At 37.5% G+C, this 13,842-nt stretch overlaps 1 protein-coding gene across 2 annotated transcripts in view; it reads right to left on the bottom strand.

The window, feature by feature from the left end:
* The window catches only part of LOC144444152 (cystathionine beta-synthase-like), a 56,882-nt gene that overhangs the window by 32,488 nt on the left and 10,552 nt on the right, over positions 1-13,842 (bottom strand). For both annotated transcript variants that reach the window (XM_078133560.1, XM_078133561.1), the window contains exons 5-7: positions 12,686-12,970; positions 10,201-10,292; positions 1,936-2,146 (exon numbers count right to left, since the gene is read on the bottom strand). In XM_078133560.1, the coding sequence (XP_077989686.1) occupies positions 1,936-2,146; positions 10,201-10,292; positions 12,686-12,970 (588 nt within the window). The remainder of the gene's footprint in view (positions 1-1,935; positions 2,147-10,200; positions 10,293-12,685; positions 12,971-13,842) is intronic.

The following is a 13,842-nucleotide window of genomic DNA, read 5'->3' as shown; positions in this document are numbered from 1 at the left end:
TATAGGGGTAGACACTAATTAATGTAATCTCAATATAGGGGTAGACACTAATTAATGTAATCTCAATATAGGGGTAGACACTAATTAATGTAATCTCAATATAGGGGTAGACACTAATTAATGTAATCTCAATATAGGGGTAGACACTAATTAATGTAATCTCAATATAGGGGTAGACACTAATTAATGTAATCTCAATATAGGGGTAGACACTAATTAATGTAATCTCAATATAGGGGTAGACACTAATTAATGTAATCTCAATATAGGGGTAGACACTAATTAATGTAATCTCAATATAGGGGTAGACACTAATTAATGTAATCTCAATATAGGGGTAGACACTAATTAATGTAATCTCAATATAGGGGTAGACACTAATTAATGTAATCTCAATATAGGGGTAGACACTAATTAATGTAATCTCAATATATTAACGTTTTGAGTTAATTGGTAAATCATTATTGTTGACTGCAAATATGGCTGCCATTGAGTAAAATGTGATATGAGCACCAAAAGTAAAATGTGATATGAGCACCAAAAGTAAAAGACGTTAGCCACACATAATTGCTACAAAGTGTCTCCAATATGTAAGTAATAGCATAATTTTGATGGTCTATGAATAGTCTATGATTGAAGTTGTTCAGTTATGCAGTATTAAATATAGTGTTTGTTTACTATAAATATGGCTGCCATTCAGTAAAATTTACATGAGCACCAAAAACAATGCTTGTGTATACTTCATTTCTTCTATATTACTTGTAAACATGATTTAAAAGAAATTGGAAATATGCAAACTCTACTTGTGTCTGTGATAGACAGGAATTATCTTGATTTTGATAATTAGCCCTGAAGGTCAAGATCAAGGTCTCCAAAGATAGCTTTCATCTGATAATATAGGATAGACACACTTGAATGGATTCTCTCAGTTTTACAGTTTTCAGTCATACTATGGTTTTCAAATCATTCTACAATTCCCCCTTGAACTAATTCATACCTTCTGAAATAAAAATTTCCACAATTTGTTCGCATGTAGCTACCAAGGAAACCTGCGACGAGTCAAGTTGACTCCCTAAGTTGACCTATTTGAATTGCATTTTTTAAATAGCTTAATCAGGCAATACCAAGCCAACTGTACACCAAACCAGGGAAAACCAAACCAAAACCATACTAAATCAGCATGAACAATCCCAAAACTGGGCAATATTGGCGATTTGTCGATATGTACCATCACATCAACTTCAAAGAACTATTACTCAATAATATCCTATAGGAACATATACTTTTATTTACATTGTGACGACGCCTTATATATGGAGATAATGTCATGATGTCATTAATAATATTAAGTTACGAGGCAAATGTTTTGGAGATATCCTGGATGGTAAATACTGCTTAGTAAGCAGAAAGTGTTCAGGTGCTTTCAGGTGCTCTGAATGTGATCACAGTAGGGAGCTCTCAGGCACTCTGGGTATCAGTGCAGTGGGGTCTTTACAGGTGCTCTGGACATGATCACAGTAGGGAGCTCTCAGGCAATCTGGGTATCAGTGCAGTGGGGTCTTTACAGGTGCTCTGGACATGATCACAGTAGGGAGCTCTCAGGCAATCTGGGTATCAGTGCAGTGGGGTCTTTACAGGTGCTCTGGACATGATCACAGTAGGGAGCTCTCAGGCACTCTGGGTATCAGTGCAGTGGGGTCTTTACAGGTGCTCTGGACATGATCACAGTAGGGAGCTCTCAGGCAATCTGGGCAAAGGATCAATGACAAACTATGGATATTTATGACAAACTAGTTGTTTAAAACAAATGTGTTAATATGACAGGCCTAAAGATAATGATGAATAATCAAGAGAATATTTTGATAAATTGTAGACAATATATGTATCTACTATATTCATTACATTTAGCATACTTTATTAAGCTTTCATTCTTACCACAAAGTAATCCTTCTTCTCTGATCAATTTTCTGGCATATAAAAATGAGTCTTTATCATTACTCTTGTACCACGTATCAACAACTGATCTATCAAGGACCGTTGGTATAAAATCATAGCCAATTCCCTCTACTTCATAGAATGTAACATCTGTGTTATTCAGCTCCTCAGGCGATGCAAGGATAGAGCCTTCGGGATCAACTCCAACAACCTAAATGTAAAATAAATACAATTAGTGTCAATCATATGATTCATACTTTGTATAAATTTACTACGTTATATCTAAATAGTGGATCTTTGATTATGTTTGTTGGTGGAAAGTAATGACCATTCCTTGTGTAGAGTCCAATTGTAAATAGGGATGGTAAGTAATGACCATTCCTTGTATAGAGTCCAATTATAAATAGGGATGGTAAGTAATGACCATTCCTTGTATAGAGTCCAATTATAAATAGGGGTGGTAAGTAATGACCATTCCTTGTATATAGAGTCCAATTATAAATAGGGGTGGTAAGTAATGACCATTCCTTGTATAGAGGCCAATTGTAAATAGGGGTGGTAAGTAATGACCATTCCTTGTATAGAGTCCAATTATAAATAGGGGTGGTAAGTAATGACCATTCCTTGTATATAGAGTCCAATTATAAATAGGGGTGGTAAGTAATGACCATTCCTTGTATAGAGTCCAATTATAAATAGGGGTGGTAAGTAATGACCATTCCTTGTATAGAGTCCAATTATAAATAGGGATGGTAAGTAATGACCATTCCTTGTATAGAGTCCAATTATAAAAAGGGATGGTAAGTAATGACCATTCCTTGTATAGAGTCCAATTATAAATAGGGATGGTAAGTAATGACCATTCCTTGTATAGAGTCCAATTGTAAATAGGGGTGGTAAGTAATGACCATTCCTTGTATAGAGTCCAATTATAAATAGGGGTGGTAAGTAATGACCATTCCTTGTATAGAGTCCAATTATAAATAGGGGTGGTAAGTAATGACCATTCCTTGTATAGAGTCCAATTATAAATAGGGGTGGTAAGTAATGACCATTCCTTGTATAGAGTCCAATTGTAAATAGGGGTGGTAAGTAATGACCATTCCTTGTATAGAGGCCAATTGTAAATAGGGGTGGTAAGTAATGACCATTCCTTGTATAGAGTCCAATTATAAATAGGGGTGGTAAGTAATGACCATTCCTTGTATAGAGTCCAATTGTAAATAGGGGTGGTAAGTAATGACCATTCCTTGTATATAGAGTCCAATTGTAAATAGGGGTGGTAAGTAATGACCATTCCTTGTATATAGAGTCCAATTGTAAATAGGGGTGGTAAGTAATGACCATTCCTTGTATATAGAGTCCAATTGTAAATAGGGGTGGTAAGTAATGACCATTCCTTGTATATAGAGTCCAATTATAAATAGGGGTGGTAAGTAATGACCATTCATTGTATAGAGTCCAATTGTAAATAGGGGTGGTAAGTAATGACCATTCCTTGTATATAGAGTCCAATTGTAAATAGGGGTGGTAAGTAATGACCATTCCTTGTATATAGAGTCCAATTATAAATAGGGGTGGTAAGTAATGACCATTCATTGTATAGAGTCCAATTATAAATAGGGGTGGTAAGTAATGACCATTCCTTGTATAGAGTCCAATTGTAAATAGGGGTGGTAAGTAATGACCATTCCTTGTATAGAGTCCAATTATAAATAGGGGTGGTAAGTAATGACCATTCATTGTATAGAGTCCAATTGTAAATAGGGGTGGTAAGTAATGACCATTCCTTGTATATAGAGTCCAATTGTAAATAGGGGTGGTAAGTAATGACCATTCCTTGTATATAGAGTCCAATTGTAAATAGGGGTGGTAAGTAATGACCATTCATTGTATAGAGTCCAATTGTAAATAGGGGTGGTAAGTAATGACCATTCCTTGTATATAGAGTCCAATTGTAAATAGGGGTGGTAAGTAATGACCATTCCTTGTATATAGAGTCCAATTGTAAATAGGGGTGGTAAGTAATGACCATTCATTGTATAGAGTCCAATTATAAATAGGGGTGGTAAGTAATGACCATTCCTTGTATAGAGTCCAATTGTAAATAGGGGTGGTAAGTAATGACCATTCCTTGTATAGAGTCCAATTGTAAATAGGGGTGGTAAGTAATGACCATTCCTTGTATATAGAGTCCAATTATAAATAGGGGTGGTAAGTAATGACCATTCCTTGTATATAGAGTCCAATTATAAATAGGGGTGGTAAGTAATGACCATTCCTTGTATAGAGTCCAATTGTAAAAAGGGGTGGTAAGTAATGACCATTCCTTGTATACAGAGTCCAATTATAAATAGGGGTGGTAAGTAATGACCATTCCTTGTATATAGAGTCCAATTATAAATAGGGGTGGTAAGTAATGACCATTCCTTGTATATAGAGTCCAATTATAAATAGGGGTGGTAAGTAATGACCATTCCTTGTATATAGAGTCCAATTATAAATAGGGGTGGTAAGTAATGACCATTCCTTGTATATAGAGTCCAATTATAAATAGGGGTGGTAAGTAATGACCATTCCTTGTATAGAGTCCAATTGTAAATAGGGATGGTAAGTAATGACCATTCCTTGTATAGAGTCCAATTGTAAATAGGGGTGGTAAGTAATGACCATTCCTTGTATATAGAGTCCAATTATAAATAGGGGTGGTAAGTAATGACCATTCCTTGTATAGAGTCCAATTATAAATAGGGATGGTAAGTAATGACCATTCCTTGTATAGAGTCCAATTGTAAAAAGGGGTGGTAAGTAATGACCATTCCTTGTATATAGAGTCCAATTATAAATAGGGGTGGTAAGTAATGACCATTCCTTGTATATAGAGTCCAATTATAAATAGGGGTGGTAAGTAATGACCATTCCTTGTATAGAGTCCAATTATAAATAGGGGTGGTAAGTAATGACCATTCCTTGTATAGAGTCCAATTATAAATAGGGGTGGTAAGTAATGACCATTCCTTGTATAGAGTCCAATTATAAATAGGGGTGGTAAGTAATGACCATTCCTTGTATAGAGTCCAATTATAAATAGGGATGGTAAGTAATGACCATTCCTTGTATATAGAGTCCAATTATAAATAGGGGTGGTAAGTAATGACCATTCCTTGTATAGAGGCCAATTGTAAATAGGGGTGGTAAGTAATGACCATTCCTTGTATATAGAGTCCAATTATAAATATGGGTGGTAAGTAATGACCATTCCTTGTATAGAGTCCAATTATAAATAGGGATGGTAAGTAATGACCATTCCTTGTATAGAGTCCAATTATAAATAGGGGTGGTAAGTAATGACCATTCCTTGTATAGAGTCCAATTATAAATAGGGGTGGTAAGTAATGACCATTCCTTGTATAGAGTCCAATTATAAATAGGGGTGGTAAGTAATGACCATTCCTTGTATAGAGTCCAATTATAAATAGGGATGGTAAGTAATGACCATTCCTTGTATATAGAGTCCAATTATAAATAGGGGTGGTAAGTAATGACCATTCCTTGTATAGAGGCCAATTGTAAATAGGGGTGGTAAGTAATGACCATTCCTTGTATATAGAGTCCAATTATAAATATGGGTGGTAAGTAATGACCATTCCTTGTATAGAGTCCAATTGTAAATAGGGATGGTAAGTAATGACCATTCCTTGTATATAGAGTCCAATTATAAATAGGGATGGTAAGTAATGACCATTCCTTGTATAGAGTCCAATTATAAATAGGGGTGGTAAGTAATGGCCATTCCTTGTATAGAGTCCAATTGTAACATGAGAGGGTGTTTTTTTTTCTGTTGGTATGAGAGCTGCAGCTTCTCCAAAACAAAGCTCTCTCGGTTGCCCATTACTGGATAATTTCCAGGCAAGAAGGTTCAACTATGTCACATCTGGATGAATTGTGCTGCTGTTCTCTTGATCTTCCTTCAGAAGGAGGGATCTGGGGATCTATCTCAGTAGTGACAGAAGTACATGGTATCAGGACCTTATCAGCTGCTTGGGTGCTACAGGAATGACTACACACTGTTCTCTCGCTGTCCAGTGAAGCACTGAGGGGATCAGGGGAAAAGCATAAGCCTCCATCATTGTCTATAGTACCAGCAGTACATCTATAGCTAGTGCCTGGGGGTCTGGACATGGAGATAGGTAGATTGGCCACATTTGAGAGTTGCTGCTGCAGCAAACAAATCTATGTGAGGCTCTGGTCAGAGTTCCATCAAGGACTGGAACACTGTCTTGTGAGGGCACCATTCATCGAGGCTACTGTGTTACAGGACAATACATCTGCTAAGATGGTGCCCATCTGCTAGGTGAACTACTCTTAATATGATTGACCTCTGTCTGCACAGGAGTTTCCATACTAGGTAACACAAGGTGAAGGAGGGTGTATCCCCCTCGACGGTTGACAAAAGACACAACTATTGCATTGTCGGACCATACTAGAACTGTCTGTGCCTGCTCGTGTACTATTAAGTGTCTCAGGGCTAACTAGACAGCTTACAAATGTACATCTCTAACCATGTCCCTGAGAGCTGCTTTTCTTTGAAGTATCTGTGAACAGAACCAGAGAGGCTTCTTGATACAGAAGGGGTACACCCGCTAGTGTGTTCCTCGGACCTTCCACCAAGTCAAATGGCCTAGTAACACCTGTGTGACTGGTAACTTGAAGTTTAGTGGAAGCCTGTGTGGTTTCTACAGGGACAGGGGAACCACTGAACAGGGAACATGAAAAGCCTGGCATAAGAGACTATGTCCACCAGGTAGTTCCTTACCACTAACAGTCAGCACATCCACTGAGCTGTGACAAAGTGGGTGGTCTGTAACGACTGAATCATACATGTATCGACTAACTAAGTCACTCATTCTTGGGTAGGCCTAACTACTCCCTGTTCCAAGGCAAAGTCCAATCCAAGGAAACCAATGCTATGTGTTGGAGGTCTTGTGACTTGCCTGGGGCCAAGTTGATTAATAAACCCAGTCTGTTAGCTGTAAACTGGGTCTGTCTGGCTTACACTAAAAGTTCCATGTGATGGAATAACCAATCATTTTCACTGCTGGCTATGCAAATGAGACTATGAAGCTGCCGTACAGTCACAAATAAAGCCGATATTTTCACTGTTGGCTATGCAAATGAGACTATGAAGCTGCCGTACAGTCACAAATAAAGCCAATATTTTCACTGTTGGCTATGCAAATGAGACTATGAAGCTGCCGTACAGTCACAAATAAAGCCGATATTTTCACTGTTGGCTATGCAAATGAGACTATGAAGCTGCCATACAGTCACAAATAAAGCCGATATTTTCACTGTTAGCTATGCAAATGACACTATGAAGCTGCCATACAGTCACAAATAAAGCCGATATTTTCACTGTTAGCTATGCAAATGACACTATGAAGCTGCCATACAGTCACAAATAAAGCCGATATTTTCACTGTTAGCTATGCAAATGACACTATGAAGCTGCCGTACAGTCACAAATAAAGCCGATATTTTCGCTGTTAGCTATGCAAATGACACTATGAAGCTGCCATACAGTCACAAATAAAGCCAATATTTTCACTGTTAGCTATGCAAATGACACTATGAAGCTGCCGTACAGTCACAAATAAAGCCGATATTTTCACTGTTAGCTATGCAAATGACACTATGAAGCTGCCGTACAGTCACAAATAAAGCCGATATTTTCACTGTTAGCTATGCAAATGACACTATGAAGCTGCCGTACAGTCACAAATAAAGCCGATATTTTCACTGTTGGCTATGCAAATGAGACTATGAAGCTGCCGTACAGTCACAAATAAAGCCGATATTTTCACTGTTGGCTATGCAAATGACACTATGAAGCTGCCGTACAGTCACAAATAAAGCCGATATTTTCACTGTTAGCTATGCAAATGAGACTATGAAGCTTCCGGGCCGTACAGTCACAAATAAAGCCGATATTTTCACTGTTGGCTATGCAAATGAGACTATGAAGCTGCCATACAGTCACAAATAAAGCCGATATTTTCACTGTTAGCTATGCAAATGACACTATGAAGCTGCCATACAGTCACAAATAAAGCCGATATTTTCACTGTTAGCTATGCAAATGACACTATGAAGCTGCCATACAGTCACAAATAAAGCCGATATTTTCACTGTTAGCTATGCAAATGACACTATGAAGCTGCCGTACAGTCACAAATAAAGCCGATATTTTCACTGTTAGCTATGCAAATGACACTATGAAGCTGCCGTACAGTCACAAATAAAGCCGATATTTTCACTGTTAGCTATGCAAATGACACTATGAAGCTGCCATACAGTCACAAATAAAGCCGATATTTTCACTGTTAGCTATGCAAATGACACTATGAAGCTGCCGTACAGTCACAAATAAAGCCGATATTTTCACTGTTAGCTATGCAAATGACACTATGAAGCTGCCGTACAGTCACAAATAAAGCCGATATTTTCACTGTTAGCTATGCAAATGACACTATGAAGCTGCCGTACAGTCACAAATAAAGCCGATATTTTCACTGTTAGCTATGCAAATGACACTATGAAGCTGCCATACAGTCACAAATAAAGCCGATATTTTCACTGTTAGCTATGCAAATGAGACTATGAAGCTGCCGTACAGTCACAAATAAACCCAGTCTGTTAGCTGTAAACTGGGTCTGTCTGGCTTACACTAAAAGTTCCATGTGATGGAATAACCAATCATTTTCACTGCTGGCTATGCAAATGAGACTATGAAGCTGCCGTACAGTCACAAATAAAGCCGATATTTTCACTGTTGGCTATGCAAATGAGACTATGAAGCTGCCGTACAGTCACAAATAAAGCCGATATTTTCACTGTTGGCTATGCAAATGAGACTATGAAGCTGCCGTACAGTCACAAATAAAGCCGATATTTTCACTGTTGGCTATGCAAATGAGACTATGAAGCTGCCATACAGTCACAAATAAAGCCGATATTTTCACTGTTAGCTATGCAAATGACACTATGAAGCTGCCATACAGTCACAAATAAAGCCGATATTTTCACTGTTAGCTATGCAAATGACACTATGAAGCTGCCATACAGTCACAAATAAAGCCGATATTTTCACTGTTAGCTATGCAAATGACACTATGAAGCTGCCGTACAGTCACAAATAAAGCCGATATTTTCACTGTTAGCTATGCAAATGACACTATGAAGCTGCCATACAGTCACAAATAAAGCCGATATTTTCACTGTTAGCTATGCAAATGACACTATGAAGCTGCCGTACAGTCACAAATAAAGCCGATATTTTCACTGTTAGCTATGCAAATGACACTATGAAGCTGCCATACAGTCACAAATAAAGCCGATATTTTCACTGTTAGCTATGCAAATGACACTATGAAGCTGCCGTACAGTCACAAATAAAGCCGATATTTTCACTGTTAGCTATGCAAATGACACTATGAAGCTGCCATACAGTCACAAATAAAGCCGATATTTTCACTGTTAGCTATGCAAATGACACTATGAAGCTGCCGTACAGTCACAAATAAAGCCGATATTTTCACTGTTGGCTATGCAAATGACATACATTGAGATAAAATAGATCCTCATTCAAAACCATCCTTGATTAAAATATGCAAATAAATTCATTTGTTTTTAATGCACATACGTATCTTTCAGGTAGCTAAAGAGAAAAAATTTGTTGGCTCATAAAGTATTTCACGATTTTTCTTGACCATCGCAAGTTCTGAAGTATCACATAACTATGCAAATTACTTGCTTACCTATCACATAACTATGCAAATTACTTGCTTATCTATCAAATAACTATGCAAATTACTTGCTTACCTATCAAATAACTATGCAAATTAGTTAGGTATTTCCATTGCAAACAAAGTAAACAACATAATCGACCTTGATGTTTACTAATATATAATTTTAAACATTTCCATTGGATAATTATTCATTACGCCATAATGTTCGTCCTTTTCTGAATTATTACGTTTGGTGTACATAATTTTATGTAATAACAGCAGAACCCCACAGCCTCACAATGGATGGTAGGGCATACAGAAGTTATTTTCACTTGTGATTCAGTTTACATTGTATTCTGCTATTCTCGCTGTCACTCATCAAAATATGGTCGCAGAACAACTGAATCACTTGTGAAAATAACTTCTGTATACCCTACTATCCATTGTGAGGCCGTGGGGTTCGGTCATATTATCATACCTTACAGTTTGGACATTTCTCCTTGAGTTTTCTAGCTAGACCAGTAATAGTGCCTCCAGTCCCTGCCCCACAAACAACCATATCAATTTTACCTGTACATTACAATCAAAACAAAAATATCAACTATTAAAAATTTAAGTGTATATACAGGTATGTGTGACTTATGGTACATATATGTGTGGCTTACAGTACAGGTATGTGTGGCTTACAGTACATATATGTGTGACTTATGGTACTGGTATGTGTGGCTTATGGTACTGGTATGTGCGATTTACAGTACAGGTATGTGTGGCTTACAGAACAGGCACATGTGACTTACAGTACAGGTATGTGTGGCTTACAGAACAGGCACATGTGACTTACAGTACAGGTACATGTATGTGTGGCTTACAATACAGGTATGTGTGGCTTACGGTACAGGTATATGTGGCATATGGTACAGTATGTGTGGCTTACGGTACAGGTATATGTGGCTTGTGGTACAGTATGTGTGGCTTACAGTACATATATGTGTGGCTTACAGTACAGGTATGTGTGGCTTGTGGTACAGTATGTGTGGCTTACAGTACATATATGTGTGACTTACAGTACAGGTATGAGTGACTTATGGTACAGGTATGTGTGGCTTACAGTACATATATGTGTGACTTACAGTACAGGTATGAGTGACTTATGGTACAGGTATGTGTGACTTATGGTACAGGTATGTGTCACTGTACAATATCTTACCCACAACCCTCTCTGATTGGTATGCTTGGAGGTTCCTTATTTAATAACTTCTTCAATAATCCATACTTTTCAACATTTTAAGCATAGTAATTAAGTTTAATTAATATGTAGCAAAAGAACACTTAAGAATCAAAAATAAAGTTCTAAATTTTGTATGAAAATGTACTAACAACTAAATTAAGCATGTGCTGTAAATAAAACACTTTTCAATGTCAAAGTGTCAATAACTTGGGTAGTCAGTGTGTATGATGAGTTTTAGTATGTAAATTTCTTTTGTTATACCTATTCAAATAAATCTATATCTTTGGCAAAGTCGTAACAGGTGCATATATTTTCCTTAGTTTCGTTGCAACTATTCTGCATGTCTTTCAAGAGAATCTGCTGACAAATTCCTAAAATTGCTACTTCTGCTACAATAAATCATTGATACCAGAACTGATGAAAATGGGTATTCAGAAACTCATCAGTGGCAATTCTATGCTTGCCAAACGGAAAAAATGTTTTTACAAAACCCTATACACTGGTGAGATTTGTCTGACTTCAAGGAGATGATGTCCAACACTACATATCAGAGAGAGTTGTGGGTAAAATGTTGTACAGTGTGTGTGGCTTACGGTACAGGTATGTGTGACTTACAGTACAGGTATGTGTGACTTACAGTACAGGTATGTGTGACTTATGGTACAGGTATGTGTGGCTTACAGTACAGGTATATGTGACTTATGGTACAGGTATGTGTGGCTTACAGTACAAGTATGTGTGGCTTACGGTACAGGTATATGTGGCTTACAGTACAGGTATGTGTAGCTAACAGTACAGGTATGTGTGGCTTACAGTACAGGTATGTGTGGCTTACAGTACAGGTATGTGTGACTTATGGTACAGGTATGTGTGGCTTACGATACATATATGTGTGGCTTACGGTACATATATGTGTGACTTACAGTACAGGTATGTGTGACTTATGGTACAGGTATGTGTGGCTTACAGTACAGGTATGTGTGACTTATGGTACAGGTATGTGTGGCTTACAGTACAGGTATATGTGACTTATGGTACAGGTATGTGTGGCTTACGATACATATATGTGTGGCTTACGGTACAGGTATGTGTGACTTACAGTACAGGTATGTGTGACTTATGGTACATATATGTGTGACTTACAGTACATATATGTGTGACTTACAGTACATATATGTGTGGCTTACAGTACAGGTATGTGTGGCTTACGGTACAGGTATGTGTGACTTACAGTACATATATGTGTGACTTACAGTACATATATGTGTGACTTACAGTACATATATGTGTGACTTACAGTACATATATGTGTGGCTTACAGTACAGGTATGTGTGGCTTACGGTACAGGTATGTGTGACTTACAGTACAGGTATGTGTGACTTACAGTACATATATGTGTGACTTACAGTACATATATGTGTGACTTACAGTACATATATGTGTGGCTTACAGTACAGGTATGTGTGGCTTACGGTACAGGTATGTGTGACTTACAGTACAGGTATGTGTGGCTTACAGTACATATATGTGTGACTTACAGTACATATATGTGTGACTTACAGTACATATATGTGTGACTTACAGTACAGGTATGTGTGGCTTACAGTACAGGTATGTGTGGCTTACGATACAGGTATGTGTGGCTTACGATACAGGTATATGTGGCTTACGATACACATATGTGTGGAGTATGGTACAGGTATGTGTGGCTTACATTATTGTGGAATAACTTACCTTCACATGCCTGTATTATTTCTTCTGCTGTAGTATCATAATGTGCCAATGGATTACCAGCATTCTTGTACTGATCCAAAATAATAGAGTTAGGGATTTCTTTGTTCAGTCTCTGAGCTACACTGATGTGGGACTCTGGACTGTCAAACCTAGCTGATGTTGGAGTGCGTACAATTTCGGCACCAAGAGCTCTCAAAACATCCACTTTCTCCATACTCATCTTTTCTGGCATAACAATGATGCAGCGGTATCCCTTGACAGCAGATGCCAAAGCCAGACCAATTCCTAATGACAACATATCAAGATGAAAGTATTTACATCAGCTAACCCAAAATGAAGCAGGGTTCGTACACTTAAGGGTAAAAAAAATATTCCAGGGCTTTCCAGGGGTTTTTCAGCAGTTTTCCAGGGGTATTCATATTGATTAGTGTCATTTCCAGAGGTGTTGACCATCAAAACTTATTTTATTGAATGACATCTACAGCTGTATAATTCTCTGACATGGACAAAAAGCAATTTACAAGGGCTCTCACAAAATGTCACAAAACATTTTAAAGACAGTCAGCACTCAATGCAGTTGTTGGTTTCCAAAAACATCATAGCCATTAGATTAATATTGTTCATTTTCAATCAGCCAAATGGAAAAGTCATCAACCACAAACTTTAAACACTGAAAATATCAATGTTTAGCTATATCATTGCATCAGTGCAGTAAGGTCGTTCATGTTCACTCAACTAGTATATTTCTAGGTGCTAAAATATCAAATTAAATAACATTACAGGTCCCAATAAGCTTATCCCTAACAACATTACCTCAACCAATTCATCACAATCTTTCAAAGTAAATGTTTTGCCATGTCAAAGGTCAAAGGTCAGGGTCATATTTGTTAATAGGGGTGTAGGCACTTGAATGGAGCAATTGCATATTATACCTTCTAAGTTATGATGCATATTGTGAAATTTAACAACACATATAGTCACTGTTCATGCATATATCTCATATAGTATGTTACCTTTATGCCAAGTTTGATTAAAACCAGTTGGTACATGGCAGAGATACATGTATGAGGGTAAACGCTCACACAGACAGACAGAACCCAATATAATACCTACATGCTAGTTGGTGCATGGCAGAGATACATGTATGAGGGTAACAC

Source organism: Glandiceps talaboti, chromosome 13 (assembly GCF_964340395.1).
Source record: "Glandiceps talaboti chromosome 13, keGlaTala1.1, whole genome shotgun sequence".
Classification (NCBI taxonomy): domain Eukaryota; kingdom Metazoa; phylum Hemichordata; class Enteropneusta; family Spengelidae; genus Glandiceps; species Glandiceps talaboti.
The sequence above is the reverse complement of the archived record's forward strand: the minus strand, read 5'-3'. Positions and strand labels throughout refer to the sequence as shown.